The sequence below is a fragment of the Callorhinchus milii genome, unplaced genomic scaffold (genome assembly GCF_018977255.1).
Source record: "Callorhinchus milii isolate IMCB2004 unplaced genomic scaffold, IMCB_Cmil_1.0 Scaffold5, whole genome shotgun sequence".
NCBI lineage: Eukaryota > Metazoa > Chordata > Chondrichthyes > Chimaeriformes > Callorhinchidae > Callorhinchus > Callorhinchus milii.
Window position 1 is genome coordinate 36,903,833 of NW_024704746.1, and position 16,697 is coordinate 36,920,529.

The window sequence follows — 16,697 nt, forward strand, 5'->3', positions numbered from 1 at the left end:
ATATTAACAAAGGGTGAAATAAAAATGGAAGGGGATGTAAATCGACAATCAGCATCTGAAAAAAAAAAGATACTTCTTGACATTTTGGCTCACATGGATTTTTCATGTCGATCTTGGTTTAAACCTGCTGTGGATTTCCAGTGTGTCCAAATTTTAGTTCAGGTCCCTCTATTCCCAGCTTTCCTTTTTATTTTAACAAAACCTGAATTTCATTTGCTCAGTCAGTCTGTTGCCCCCTGACAATATAAGAATATTTTAGTTAAAATCACTCTTAGAGTAAATTATGCTGATTTGGGCAAAGCAGGCCTGGAGTGTGCCTCTGGTGCTTTTTAATGCAGATCATAATCTGCTCTAAGAAAGGTCATTCATCATTTAATTGCATCAGTCCACTTAAACATCAATTCCCTTTGTGCGCACAACTTGGTAACAAATAGGAAGGATGTTGACAAAAGGTTCAGTTCACAAGATACTGAGGGGTTTAGTTGAAGGCCCTTCAGCCCATTTGAACACAACCTACTATCCTGTCACAGCATCAGACTGATTTCTAAGTGATTCCTGTCCTCAACAACCCTTCCTGGTAAGCAGGCCCAGTCGTTAATTACCCTCGGTAAAGAAATATTTCATGGTATCTCTCCTGAAGTCATCTTTTGCAATCCGTAACGTATTGCCTCCTTTGCTGTCAATCCTCTCAACTGCAGGAAATTTTTTTTTAAACAATGTAGCTTTACTGATATGGAAACTTGACCATTGGGCCTTGTGGATTTTTTTTGGCTAACAACAGGTTTTAAAAGAGATGTTTTAGGGAAGGTTACAATGGCAGAGAAAGAAGACAGCAAGGCTAAGTAGTTTTGGAAGAGTTCCAGAGTGGCAAGGGCATGAAGACTGATTGTATACCAAAGGGAATGGACAACATATCTGTCAGAAGATCAATGAGTGTGGGCTGCATTCTTGGCCTGGAAAAGATTGCATAGATACAGTTGGGTGAGATTATGGAAGGATTTGAAGAACCAGAATCTTATAGTTGACCTGCTGAGGTACTCATGGGGTAACTACTGAAGTTCCCAGCTTTGTGCCTCATTCCTTATTAACCAACTGGGTGATATTTTCTATCCTGTACTTATATAATTCCTGTTTCATAGGTTCCTAAAAAATCTAGCAGAGCTTTAGTGTATGTTTTAATGAGTTCTATAAAATGTTAGAGATTCCTGTGCCCAAACGTATGTAGCTTTAATTTATTGGGACTGATGAAAAGTTAATTTGATGCTGTATCGTGGTTTAATCCTCATGGACCATTAGAATAGTTCTTACCAATTTTCCCCAATTAAATTCTCATTGTTTTGGGATGAAATTCAATTGGTTTAAAAAGCAATTTTCACCAAATTTTCATTTTTAAAAACAAATTTGCTAACTTTAGTTGACTTCCATGATGGTGCAGTCACTACCGAAATATCTTGTTGTGATTTTTGCCCTTGGCATTATATCACAATGTACTCCACGCACAGGTGAGTGAATTCTGTAAATGCACCATTTTTATCTCCTTTTATTTTATGTCCAAAACCCTACTTTAATATTGCTTACTAATCCTCTAAAATGTATACTCATGTTTTAAAGGAACTAGCTGGTGATTCATCCTCTGCCCACTGCCTTAGACATTTCTCTAAATTTCTCGCTATTTCCTGTTGGGAGTAACTCTGTCGACTGCCTATCCAATGGGCTGTTAACTCTTCCAATGTTTATTTTTGTTATTCTCAACTAACTTTTGTATGACTCCCAGTTCTTAGCTGTTTTTTTCCTGTATGTTCTAAAATATGTTCTGTCTGGCCTCTAGGTTGTTTTGACCTCCTTCATCTATTATTCTCTGGATCTTTCAGTTTTCAGTAAAATGTCAGGAAAGATAAGACCCATTTAACAGGAACCACAAAGGAAATTTTACTGGGAACTGAAAGATCCAACTTGATGATTGGTTCACTGAATGGATGTGTACGATGAGAAAAAACAAATACAAAAAAAGAAAAGCTTGAGTTAAAGCATCTTTCGCTTGCCTTTTCAAATACGATGAGGATGTTAGTTCTTGATTGACTACCCTTTCTTAGCCTGGGAGGATGTGGACACTGATTATAAATAGATTCAATTTTTATGCGTTCATTTTTGTCTGATGAGTAAAAACATCATATGGTCTTGAGAGTTCATACTCCATGATGGGTTATTCATGGTATATTTATACTATAGTTGCCATTAATAATAATAGATGTATTCGCAAATTTATTAAAGGCACAGAAAATCTTTTTTTTTACACACCCCATGCTGCACTGACAATTTCCTTCAGGGATGTTGAGCAGAGCGTTAGTGTTCTTTTAGCATTTAATTTCCTGTTGCTCAGGAAATTACCACAACCCTATCGTGATAATCTTTCTTTGTTTGTGCCTCACATTTTTTTCTGCGGTGTTGTTTGCTGAAATGTGTCCTTTCTCCAAGGTGCTTATCTCATTAGTTTGAAGATTTAGTGCTTGTATTGTGGAAAAAAGTTTTATTGAAATCCTGCAGCACCTAGAGCCCTGATATTCTGCTAAATTATTTGCATTTTGTCTCAATAGAAACTGTACTTCTGATTATGTAAACATCAGTGACTCAAAGTTAATATTTCATACATTAAAATGGTGCAAAATAGTAAGTCTAAGGCAATTTAAGTCCTTTTGGTATGTAATATATATTTGATTATATATGTTTATAATAAACTCATAATTTTAATTATAACTCATAGGCCAAAATACTGACAAATTTACTTTCAAAATCATCCTGATGTCAAAGAATTCAACACTCTTAATTTTTAATGAACACGAGGGCTGAATTATGATTGTAATCTACTGAGAGTAGAAATATGTCACATTTATTTATGATTTTAAGACAATCGTTTTTTTAAAGACGGTCATTTCTATGCATTGGTAACAAGGTAAAACTATGCACTGGAAATAAGCTTGAACTAGGATCACCCAACTGGCATTGAAATCCTTTTTCACACATTCTGCTCACTAAAGCAAACCTTTACTTAGATATACAGTACTCCAATGAATGTTTTCCTCACATCTATCTGATTTTGAAATGTATCAATAAACTGCTCTTGTCCTGCGTCATAGAGTTGGTGAAATCGCTCCTGCTAGAGACCAAAGCTGGTGATATGTATCCTTTCATTTCCTCTCCAAAGTATTGACGTTCAATTCAAATCTGATGCTAAGATTTTATCAATTTTTATTGTCCACAATACCTAGATATGTAACAAGAAAGATTTGCATACAATGTATTGGAATATTTTTCTCTTCATATCTGAACCTCAGTTTCTACTAAAATATTCTTTTGGTTTGAATATTTTTGCATTTTAAAAAAGTATTGACATTTTTAGTGGTAAGTTGGTTTTGTGATTATCACTCAGCAGATTTCTGAAAGACACTATATCACATGCAAGGATTATTTGAAATAATTTTAGAAGGGAAATTGACCAGAGCTTGAAGTCCAGGTGCATTACTTGAACAAAACACAAGTTAATATAGTTTTGTTTAAGTCTATCCAATACTACACCTGTCATTGGAGTACCCAGAAAGTGTTCCATTCCCACCTCAGGCAAATCTTACAACACAACAATTCAGAAGGAAAGTAGTATTTTCAATTTTTCTACCACTTTATTGATTTATATTTTGATGATTTGTGTAGAAGGAGCAAATGTCAATATAATACAAATTTGCATTTATAAAGTGCCTTTCACATCGGGAGGATGTCCCAAGATGTTTGAAAGTCCTGGCTTGGCACCCAATCTGAGGGTGGGAGCCAAGGGAAGTAGAGAGGGGAAAAATAACTGAAAGTACGGTCAAACTAATACAGTGGAGGAATTACAATATCCTGGGGATAAATTAAACAGCCACTTCAGTCTGTTTTGATGTTGAAGTCAGGAGCGCAATGAAACATACACTACTTCTTGCGGTAAAGCCACAACAACCCTTAAGAAGCTTAACATAATTCAGGAGAAAGCAATTTACTTGACTGGCATGCTAATCATCATACAACGCCCCCTCTCACCAACACACTACAACTGCAGTGTGTACTTATTACAGAATGCACTGCAGCAAACTCACCAACCGTGCTTCAACACTGGTGATATCACTTTAAGAATTAAGGACAAGTACAAAAGAGACAAGAAGTGTAAAAAGGACACTGGGAAAAGAAATAAGTTGGTGTAGTTGTGGTTGTCAGGTTGGGGTGTTTGAGTTGAGATCCAACAAACTGAATAGTACACCTGTGCTTTGGAGTACAACTTCCTAGAAACAGCATTTCCCAGTTCTGTGATTTTCACTGATGCAAGAATATGAGCAGCACCATCAATACCTATTCAAATGACAATAAAAAAATGCTACTTTAAGACAGGAATAAAGTTCGACTCGAAAAGGTGTAACATTGGGCACGCGGACTGCACTGCTGATTGTCAGTCATATTGACAGACAGGTTGATTAGATGCAGTTTTCCCTTTCACTGTAAATCTTCATGCTGGTGTTGTAAGGATATCATTTAACTAGCCATTGATCATCAAACTCTGGGATTTTGGCACCCTTTCCAAACACATAGAAAGGATTAAAAGATTTTTTTTCAAATCAATGTGCTGAAGAGATAGGTGTTCCTTTGAATACATTACAGTAAAGTTCATTGTAAAAATGAGTCATAATAGATTGCGATCTCTCTAATGAAATGAGAGGGTAACAGAATAGGTATCTATTCGCATTTGGGTTAGATACTTAAACCTTTGTGTAAATTTCTTTTCTGCTGCTCTTCAAGAAGTTGCTGCTTGGCAAAAGGGCGACACGGAAATGAAATATTTTGTTCTTTTGATGTATTACAGTTTATTTTTTTGTGTGTGGGAGCGGATAAGGTGAAGCTTGAATTAAAACAGTTTGTTTGAAAATGCAGTACATGCTTGGCTAAGTCAGTCAATCTTCACGAGGTTGTAGGTTTCCTAAAGCCACATTGAAATGAATTAGGATGAACCTTAAACCGAAAACATGCAGAGTCTTGTAAATTTTTTGGTTTATTCACTTATTTTATTACAACCTGAAACACAAAACTAACTTCTTTCAGCATTCATCTCGTGAATCAAATCACTTTTTTAAAAAAACTTATCCCTGCCATAATAAGGCATAATATGGTAAACTGGTGTCTGTTCAAATAAAATTATGAATTTGCATTCTTTCAATACAAATCTAAAGCCAAGATTTCAATATATTTGAAGGATTTATTTAGTCAGATTTCCTTGCAGATTTGATGCAAATGCTCCAAAACATCTGTGTATTGAATTCCCATCAGACACAGGAGACAGCAAAAGTCCAACACTGAAATTGATAGAACTTTTTTTTATTGCTCTGTACAAAGCAAGCTGATGGATGGCATAACAATTTTCTTATGTTCACAATTCTTGTGGAGGAAGAGATCAACTTGGTGAGGATAATCCATTTCCGTGATGACAGGGATGCAGAGATGCAATGCGTGACTTTTATCAATCCATCTAAAATGGAGCGTATTTAAACAGCTGCAGCTCCTAGGAGAGAACATCAGTCGCCTTGACTGGTGCTGCAGTTATTGAAGAGCAAAGCCCTCTCTCTTTCTAACCTTCAAGATCTTTTACCCCTTTTACGTCGCCAAAATGATGCTGATTGGAAGTAAATACTACGCAAAGAGAGGAAGATCTCTGGACTCTGCCTTACTGGATGACCAGGTGAGTGGACAACCGAGGTTGACTAAAGTCCAGCATAATGTTAACAAATTGTATCAATTGTTTAAATGAAATTGGATAATAAGAGAAGTGACAACATGCAACTTTATTCCTATTTGGGGCACAATTGCACTGCACTGTCTGATGAATACTGTACTTTGTAAATTTAGGGATGGCACCGTTTACAGTAAATCAGTGCTAGTTATAGGTTTCTGGGGTTTTAGTTTCTTCTCACTTAATTCTTTTGAGGATTAACCAAATAAGTGTAAAATAACCCACGTTGAGAGTTTTACAGTGTAATGTTCACATTTCTAAAAAGCCAGCTTGTTGATTATATCTGTCATCAAAAGGTTTTCACTGAAACTTTGCAAAATTGACCTGTAATAGTTGGGAGTAACTTTCTCCCACTGAGAAAATTACAATATGTTTACCAATGGGTGCATATGTGTGTGTTAGAAATTGAATTATGAACGGTGATATGCAGTAATAACTTATGAAAAGTGTTATTATGGAGTGAAGCGAGAGAAGGATTTTTGGTTCATAATAGTAATAAAATAATAATATTGGTCATAATAATTTATGAGTTTATTATAGATTATTCACATTATTGGAAATGCCATTCATCACATTTGAACTCCCCAAAGAGAGAATTTGAACAAGAAGTAAATATGCTTTTTGTATACTGTACATGACTCAAGTGCATAAAAAGGTAAACAATTGCAGTCATTGATTCAAGGAGCTCTACCAAAACAGAGGCTATTGGAAAGAACTGAGATTTTAGAAAATATGACATTGGCTTGCAAGTGACAATGCAAGTGATCATCATAGAATCATAGAATTATACAGCACAGAAGGAGGCTATTTGGCCCATTGTGTCTGTGCGGGCTCTTTGAAAAGAGTTATTCAATCCCACTCCCCAGCTGTCTCCCCATAGCCCTGCAAACTTGTCCTCCCCAAATAATTATACGTTTTGATCAAAGTAAACACATAAACAAGTAAACAAGTTCAGAGCTCTGCCTGTGTATGCAGCAGGATGGAGTATAACTAGATACTGCCAGCTCGATTGGTACCTGGCCCTACACTGGGACATCATTGATATTATTAATAGTTTACATGGGGTAAAGTAACTTGATTTGATTTGCAATCAACCATTATTGAGATGCATACCAGCCTCCGTTCAGCCTTCTCGATCCTGCCTTTGTTTTGACTTGGGTATAACAACAACAACAACAAGATTCCATTTATTGAGCGCCTTTCACGTCGGGAGGACGTCCCAAGGCGCTGTACAGTTGGGTCAGGACCTGAGCATTGGGGGAAATGGTCAGGGTGAGGGGAGGGAAGGGAGGGAGCGAGGAGGGGGTAGAGAGTCGAGAGGAGAGCTGAAGGCACGGTCAAAGAGAAAGGTCTTGAGACCGGCCTTGAAGGAGGAAAGGGAGGAGGCAAGGCGAAGGCACTGGGGGATAGAGATATAAGTTCAATAGTCACACTCAAGCTCTTTTCATCTCCTACCTTCGACATCTTTTGTGCACAGTATTCATATTTCCTGGAACATTGTGCAAAAGCATGCATTTTTTAAAATCAAAAGACATCTGTCATCCCTCAACACACCCACTCAATTTAGATAGATCTCTTTGAATGCTATCAGTACACCAGTCACCTGGTCACACAGTTTGACATCTTCAGAAAAAATTGTTGCAGGAAGTTCACCCCCTCATTCCATTTAAAAATAGTTTGAACAGCAGACAAACCTTTCAGAAATCATCCCATTTTTGCTTCCCAAGAGATTTTTCCATTTATGATTAGCTTCTGTTTTCTATGAGAACATCCATTTTCAAACTAGTTCACAACATCAAAAGATTGGTTAGAACGAAGAAGGCACTTCAGCCAATTTGATCTCATCTTTTCAGAATATCCACCATACCATTTTTCCCATCACACCATGAAGCTATTTTTTTAGATGAGTTTAGCATCTCAGTCTTTACGAACATTCCTGACAATCTGTTCCAGTCGTGAATACCTCTGGGTAAAGAAATATTTTGAAGAGTTTGCCAGTAATGCTGTGAGCTTCAGACTTCCTTACAAGCCTCACATAGCAGAGCTTTATCAAAGATCTTCTAAAAATCCAATTAGTTGGATGCGTATCCTCTGCTTATTGCTTCCTCAAAACGTGTAGCTGATTTGAGAAGCAGGACTTTGTCCATGTTGGTTCCTCTGTGTGGTGTCTTTATTTAGTAGACAATCAGGCTACAATAAAATGCCCCCAATCATTTACTACCAATAATTTGAAGCCTGTTTGTAATTGTTGTTCCATACCTCACTCATTTAAATGTGGTATTATATTCATAATGTTAGTAATAGAGCAAGTCACACTAGATGTGAAATAATGGGTGTGTTTGTTAATCCTGAGTCAGATAGATAGAGACAAATGAGAAAACATTAGATAGCAACAAAAACAACTTGCATTTATATAGCGCCCTTCATGGAGGGTAGCATCCCGGAGCGCTTGACAGTGGCGAAGTCTGACCCTAAGCCAGGGAGAGAGGGAGGGGGGAGATGACCGAATAGATATAAACAAATATGTTTTGGGAAATTATATATAGATTTTTTTTAAAGCAGGACATTTCCTTTTATTCATCTAGCTACTCATCCAATCTCTCGTTTCTCAACATTTTCTTTTTAAAATAGATAAGTATATTATGACATAACTTTGCTGGCATTTTCAGACAAGCTGGAATAAAACTACTAAATATCTGGAGTTTATTCATTTGCTTCTGAGTTCATTCACAAATATATTGCAGTTAAATGTGTGGATTGTATTTTAAAGAGGCCTCTAAAATACTCTTATCACTACACTTTATACATTACACGGATAACACCCAACTCTATCTCTCTGCCTCCACCCTTGAGTCCAGGACCACTGCTGTCCCGACAGAATGTCTGTCAGACATCAAGTCCTGGATGAGAGCTAACTTTCTATATTTGAATGTCAACAAGATCAAGGCCCTCCTGATTGTCTCCTGTCAGCGCCTCCACACCTGCTCAGGTGCTGACAGCATTGCCATCCAAGGATGCACACTCCACCTCACTGAGCCAGTCTGGAACCTTGGTGTCTTGTTTGACCCGCAACTATCCTTTCTACCCCACACCCATGCCATGACCCTCTCTGCCTTCCCCCACCTCCACAACATTGCTCGGTTCCACCGTCTCACACCGCAGGCCACTGATACCCTCATACACGCATTCATAACATCCAGGCTTGACTATGCAAACTCCCTACTTGCCGGCCTCCCCAGCTATTCCCTCCATAGGCTGCAGATCTCTGGAACTCCATCCTGCAGTCCTTCCACCTCACCCCATCCCTTGCCTCCTTCAAGACCCATCGCAAGATCGTCCTCTTCGACCGTGCCTTCGATCACCTTCCTGCCCCCACTGCCCTCCACCCTTATTTACAATATAATTGATTGCTGCCTCAGACAGAGAGATGACAAGGAGAAGATCCAAATTTAATCCTCTGATTCCCGTCAATTTTTTGCAGGTGATGAAAGCATATTCCAGCAAATGTGAAGAGAAGAAAGTCAACAAGGAAAACTGCAGGAGTGAGACCTTCAGCGAAGGTGCAAGGACAACAATTGTGTTTGCCTTGAAGAATGAAGTTGGTGGACTAGTCAGAGCCCTCAAAATATTTCAAGTACGTATATCACTAACTCAGCTCTTCATACTATTTAGAAACTACAGACAAATGTTTTGCAGTATTGCAATTTGTGCCGCTGAAAGCAAAATTTTGTAACTAAGTGACAATAGCAACCAAGGGGATCTTTCAAATCTTTGCAGATTTCCACCCATCATAAGATACTTATGTCATAAATTTGAAGATTGTTTCAATACACAAATAAGAGTATGATTTTAAAGATAAAGCTTTAAACTGCTGTTGTTTCATTCCTACCAAAAGAGTTGGTGGATTATGCCTTTGATAAAAAGTTACCTTTTCAATTAAACTGTGTTTTCATCAGGAGAAAAATATCAATCTAGTTCATATAGAGTCCAGAAAGTCAAGGAAGAGGGATTCAGAAATTGAGATATTTGTGGACTGTATCAGCACAAAAGAAGAGTTCAGTGAACTCATCCAGTTGCTGAAGGCCCAGACAACCGTCATCTCCCTGAAACCACCAGTCTGCAGCTCGATAGAGGAGGAAGGTAAGGGCTCCTGCAGCAATGTACATAAAACTGATATGAATTCTTATGTTGGTCAGAAATAATAATAATAATCCTCGCAATTGATATAGCGCCTTGTCACCTTTTAGAGACGTCTCAAACCACTTCACAGAATATACTGTAAAGTGAATTGACTGTATACTTTGTGGGCAAAATGGACCAGCCAATTGTGTACAGCAGTGTCCCACAAACAGTCATGGATTGAAGTGACCAATTTTTTTTTGAAGGAATAATTACCCCTGGAAATGCGATCCCCCAACATACAGGTTCCTACTTACTTCTAGGTAAACAGAGGCATATGGAATAAGGCAACATGCCCAACATTTTGTCCTGCCATGAATTGAACCCAGGTCTCTTGCTTGTGAGGCGAGTGTCCTAACCACTAAGCAACAGGAGTCCACATATAATAGATAACACAAAAACTACAATCATGTCAATGTCAGTCATGATCAATCAGAACTTCACACTGTTGCATTTATGTTACTCATTGCAGTCATGTGTCTGTAATAAGCAAGAAGATATTATGCCTAATGTAATTGAAGGTAATAAAAATGGGTTGCAAAATTCCAAAATTCAAAGACTGTAGCTCGAGATGCAAGCAATAGCTGCAATAGGATTATTTCAAGGTTATTGGTTTGTGTAAAAACAAGTGAGTTTTACCAAAGATAATAGAAATGATAAAACTTCCCACGTTATCATCATAGCAAAAACAGCATCTTTTCATTTTGGTCAAAATCTATTTATTTTCCACGTTGAGCGGAAGTTCAATTGTATTTATAACTTGTCTCGTGTGCCACTATTTATTGGTACAATGACAGTGGAGTTCTGTAGCTGAGTGGTTAGAGCACTCGCCTTGCAAGCGAGACACCTGGGTTCAATTCCAGGCAGGGCGAAACCTTGGGCAAGTTTCCTTACTCCAAACGCCTGATAATAATCCCTCCAAAAAACGAAACAATAATAAATCGGTCATTTTCAATCCACGACTGTTTGTGGGACACTGCTGTGTGCAATTGGCTGCCACGTTTCGCCTACAAATATACAGCATACATATTCTGTGAAGCGCTTTGAGACGTCTAGAAGACATGAAAAGAGCTATATCAAATGCAAGGATTATTATTATTTATTTCACCTAGTGGGGGTAAGAAATGATCCTAAATCTATTTTCTCACACGATATATAAAATTCGAATGTTAGCTGACCTTGGGATTCCCAGAAATATACCCAACATCAGAACAGCCATATATATATATGTCTAATTTACATAAGGATTTTCTTTTGAACTTCAGTCACTTTTCACAGGGGAATAAAGATATTCTTAGGGGAATTTCGTAATTCAATAATAACTTATTTCTAATGGTTCTTTTGAAATGCACTGGCAGTTCATCTCTTTTATTTCTGTCAATGTATTGTGTAGGACCTGATGGTGTTCCCTGGTTTCCTAGAAAGATTGCTGAATTAGATAAAACTTCCCGGAGAGTCTTGATGTATGGCTCAGAATTGGATGCAGATCACCCAGTGAGTGACTCTTCAATTTAACAAAGGAAATATTGTCTAAGGTGCCAGCAGATAACAGCACTCCTCTCTGACACTGGTGTCACTTGGTCAGATCCAGGTTCAAATACAATCCTTAGTCAAACACCGCAGAAGACTTTCTTTGTTCCCTTTTGCAGAGAGAATGCATGGGTTATTGTTCTATAAATGCTAGATATTACAAGAACTTGCATTTATACAGAGCTCCTCATGTCGGGTAACATCTTGGAGATGTTCACAGCAATGGGGTTGATCACCATTTAGTGAGATAAGAAATGATCCAACCATATTTTTCTATATTTTCACAATATAAAATCCAAATGTTAGGTGACCTTGGGATTCCCAGAAATATACCCAAAACCAATACAAGGGGGAGAGAGAGAGAGGGGTAGCAATAGGTATATTCAAAGAGGTAGGATTTTGGGGGGGATTAAGAGGTGGAAAGAGAGATGGTGAGAAGGATTGGAAGAGGGAAGGAGTTCCAGAGTTTAGGGTTGGAGAAACCAAAGTCTTAGTCACTGATGGGAGTGCAGAGCGGGCTGGGGGGCTCAGCCAAGACTAAGTTAGTTTAGAACATTTATTGTTATAAATGAACAAAATGTTTAGCTGATGTGCAAACAGAATTTTTAACATTGCATTTTTAGAATCTGAGATAGTTCATCAGTTTGGTGCTTTAAATAAATTGACATTGCACAATGGATGTAATGAGACTGTACTCTGATGCATGAAAAATATAGAGTATCAGTTATTTCATCATTGCAATTCTGAACATCTGGCTTCTTCCCTCAGTGAATATAATTATTTCATGAAACAGTTACAATTTATTCATGTAACATTATAAATTCCTAATTTCTGTTGTTTTCATTTGGGTTTTATTGTACTCTGCTGGTAGCAAAGCATGTAATCCACTTCAGTGAATTGCTTTAATCTCTGTTTATTTGTAGGGCTTTAAGGACAATGTCTACAGAAGGAGAAGAAAGTATTTTGTGGATGTTGCAATGAATTACAAGTAGTAAGTAACAAAAACATTTTCTAATTTTTTTAATAAAATCTAGGATCTACCATTGTCATTAACATTATTCAGTGAGTAGCTACAGAGTACGGAGGGCCTAAGTTCAGTCTCTGTATTTTACTGACTCGGTCAGTAAGGGAACTGCGCTCCCACAGCTCATAAGTGATGAATAAGAATTTGATATAACGTCAAAGCTTTTTGCAGGGAATTATCATCAAATACAGTGACTGTTTTTTATAAGCATGAAGGCAGCCAGTTTGCTCACAGTAAGGTCCCACAAATAGCCATGAGTAAATGACCAATTTACCTGGATTGTTGGCCTAGACATTGGGAAAAACTTTCTTCTCTTTTCGAATAGTGTCATCAGATCATTAATGTCCATCTGAATAGGCAGACAGGATCTTGTTTTAACAACTCATTCAATGTATAGTACCGCTGATAATGCAGCACTCCCCCAGCAATGCACCAAGTCAGCCTAGACTATGAGCTCAAGTCCTCCTGTGGAGCTTGGACCCACAGGCTTCTTACGCAGAGGCGAGAGTTCTACCAACTGAGCTACTCTGATACAAAATGGGGGTGAAGTGGCAATATCAATGTAAAATACTGGATTAATAACAAAGAAACAAAGCTTAGTCACAATAACCAGCTGATAGAAATCAGGTGATGTCATGCCAATTCATAAAGCATGATGTTTCAACTGATAAAGCAATCTTTCCCTTTACTGCCATCCAGTGGTCAGCCCATTCCTAGAGTGGAATACATAGAAGAAGAAATTAAGACCTGGGGCACAGTATTCAGAGAACTGACAAAACTTTACCCAACTCATGCTTGCCAGGAGTACCTTAAGAATTTCCCTCTTCTAACGAAATATTGTGGCTACAGAGAGGATAATATCCCACAGCTGGAAGATGTTTCTGTATTTTTGAAAGGTATGGGTGACTGAATTTGAACGTCTTTCAGGGCATGCTAATACTTTTGTTTCCCTTTATTTTGGGGTTGAGTTTAAGCAAAGCTATATTTTTTCCATGTTTCAGATCGATCAGGCTTTACAGTAAGACCAGTGGCTGGATACCTGTCTCCAAGAGACTTTTTAGCAGGATTAGCTTTTCGAGTTTTCCACTGCACTCAATATGTACGGCACAGCTCAGATCCCTTTTACACACCAGAACCGTGAGTTCCTGATTATCATGGAATCCAAGCCATGTTGGTGCTGTTCAGATACATTCAATCAATATCTGATAGAGCATTCATGTTTTTCTAAGAAACTTTATTATGAATTTTCATTTGAATAACAGTCTAAAGCAATAGTTGAGTTATTCCTGTCAGAATTAATCTTTAAAACTGTTTCGGAATTAAATATTGTGGGTTGCTATGTATCGGTGCACAATATAACCCTTTTCCCAATACATCCCTCTCAGAGACACTTGCCATGAACTGCTGGGACATGTACCACTCCTGGCAGATCCAAAATTTGCACAGTTTTCACAAGAACTAGGTCTTGCCTCTCTTGCTGCATCCAACGAAGATGTTCACAAGTTAGCCACTGTAAGTCAGCTCTTATTTAATATCATCACTCACAAATTTGAATGAGCTACTTTATACAGTATTCATATGTGATACTCTTTTGATGAAAAAGCCAGTTGATAACAATGGCTGCAGGAATGAAACTCCCCTGTGTCCCACTCCGACTCAATGGTTGGGTCTGCAGCCACCAGAGCTCACAATTACACTTGCAGTGCTTGGGTCAACACATTGGAGCGTTGGTTTGCAGGATACCAGCATAAACCAGCATTTTTTTTGTTGAGTTGTCAACTGACCTTGTTGACTGCAATTATCAATAAGGTGGTAGTTATGACAAATGATAATTAACACACCCACTTTGCAAGTTTCTTTCTCGTTTCTCTGATATTTACAATACGTTCTGTTGGTGAGACTCTCTTTAACATATATTTTCTAGTGATTTCATATGGGCTGTGTGTTCTGGGAACTATGAGGATAGGACTTATTGTAACTGAGAGCTGGGAACGCTGCACGCTCATAGAGCAATTTCTATCACCATAAAAGTGTGACAATGGCTATAAGAAGTATTCAAGAACAAGTGAATTAATATGTCAGGGTTCTTCTTATAATGAAGCCCTTTTGAAGTCACCCTTCATAAGAACATTTCTTTGGAATCATCTTGAGCGCCTGTTCTCAAGTTTGGGTTTCTCTGTATTAAAAACCTATCTATAGAAGAAGAATATACTGTATATCACTGCTGGTAATGAGCAGATTCAGGTCTGGTGATTCAGAACAGTCTGTTTATGCAATGACAGAGGGAATGCTGTTGCCACAGTTACTGTTACCTAGCAGTGATAGTTGATGTACCTCAGAATGTGCTCAGAATTGTCACATGATTTCAGTCTAAATAACTATTTGATCGTCATATGCTATAATATATAAAACACTGAATTGCTTATGCTTTTGTTTGAAATATAATTGAATGCAAGAGCCTTCTTAGTTTTTCATAGAGAGTTAAGCACTGCCATAGTAACATGGAATTTCTTCATTCTGTAGTGTTACTTCTTCACAGTGGAGTTTGGGCTCTGTAAACAAGACGGGCAACTACGTGCTTATGGTGCAGGACTTTTATCTTCTATTGGAGAACTCAAGGCAAGTTCTGCTGTATTGAATTTTTCCCCATATAAAATATACTGTTCTTGCGTAGATGAGTAAGTGGTGCCCACCTTAGATGTAATTGTCTTTTCCAGCATGCTCTGTCCGACAAGGCGATTGTCAAACCTTTTGACCCAAAGACAACCAGTACTCAGGAATGCCTCATCACAACCTTCCAAGAAGCTTATTTTGTGTCAGAAAGTTTTGAGGAAGCCAAAGAGAAAATGAGGCAAGTTAATTTTTATTTCAAAAAAGTTCTCTATTTCTTTCAATTATTAGGTATTATCAGGGTAGAAACTGAACTGCAATTTGTAATCAAATAAACTAATAAATCATTTTCTCCTGACCTGAAAGGTTCTATACAAATGTAATTTTATATTGTATTGTATTTTGTATAAGCAACTTTTCATTGAAGTTGGTTGTACTATTAAAAGGCCCCTGTCTTCATGCGAAAAAGTACTTTGCAAATATATTTGATATTTGTTTGCATACCTGCAGTGCAATTGTGTAAACTACTTTGAAATGGATCATTGTGGATCTTGGGCATGTTGTCGCTATAATGACAAGCACATCATTCTATTTTTCTTGTTCTCTTTTCCAAACAAAAAAAACATTTTTTGCAAGTTGGTAGTGCCCCTTATTGGATAAGGTCACTTTCATTTCAGCCTTCAATACATTTTCTAATAATAGTAACTTAACTGTTAATGAATAGAGCCACAAATTGGTTTCTTTATTCAGGAATCCTTTGAAAAATAACTGCATATTAGATTGAATCTACTGTATCTACATTTTTTAAATAAAAAACAAATTGATAAAACAGCAACAAAAACAGAGATTCCTGGGAACACTCAGCAGGTCAGACAGACCTTCTGCCTGACTTCCTGAGTGTTGCCAGCGATCTCTGTTTTTGTTTCAAATTTCTAGCATCTGCAGTATTTTGCGTTTTATTTATAATAAAACAGCAAGACAGTTTAATGGTTAGTAACTGGGCCTCTCTCATGATCCGTGATCGTAATCAAAACCAATCAACAAACCGTTAAGATTTACCTGAAATTATAAAAATATTTTTTCAGCTTCTAACTAAACTCAATTACACCTCATACTTTTATTCTTGCAGGGAATTTGCAAAGTCAGTCAAACGTCCATTTTCTGTATATTACAACTCGTACACCCAAAGCATCGAGACACTGAAGGATTCCAGAAGCATTGAAATGCTTGTTCAAGACATCCGGAGCAATCTGTGCATTGTGTCAGATGCTTTAATGAAAATGGACAAACACATCGGAATTTGATAATGCGTCTGAAGCACTTGCAGTCATTTCAATGCTAAAGCTGCTGGCAACAATGTAACCACAAATTCAATGGAAGTAATTACTGTGCCATAGACATGTAGATGTCTTTAGATGTTTTAGTCTAGTTTCTACAATTGCTGGTTATGCTTTATAACCGAAAGGGACAAACGATTGTGGTGGAAAAATCAGTCTCATTTTCTCTTTCATAATATTCAACAATATTGGTCGTGCATTAATGTGAGAAAAT

At 37.5% G+C, this 16,697-nt stretch overlaps 1 protein-coding gene across 1 annotated transcript; it reads left to right on the top strand.

Annotated features, from left to right (window-relative positions):
• The first annotated feature begins 5,680 nt into the window (after positions 1 to 5,680).
• On the top strand, positions 5,681 to 16,450 carry LOC103185330 (tryptophan 5-hydroxylase 2). Its single transcript, XM_007903765.1, has 12 exons — positions 5,681 to 5,756; positions 5,920 to 5,946; positions 9,295 to 9,437; positions 9,760 to 9,943; positions 11,376 to 11,476; positions 12,436 to 12,503; positions 13,236 to 13,432; positions 13,538 to 13,673; positions 13,922 to 14,048; positions 15,060 to 15,155; positions 15,254 to 15,387; positions 16,276 to 16,450. Exons 1-12 carry the CDS (start codon positions 5,681 to 5,683, stop codon positions 16,448 to 16,450), a joined length of 1,464 nt encoding a protein of 487 aa, XP_007901956.1.
• Positions 16,451 to 16,697: the final 247 nt, after the last annotated feature.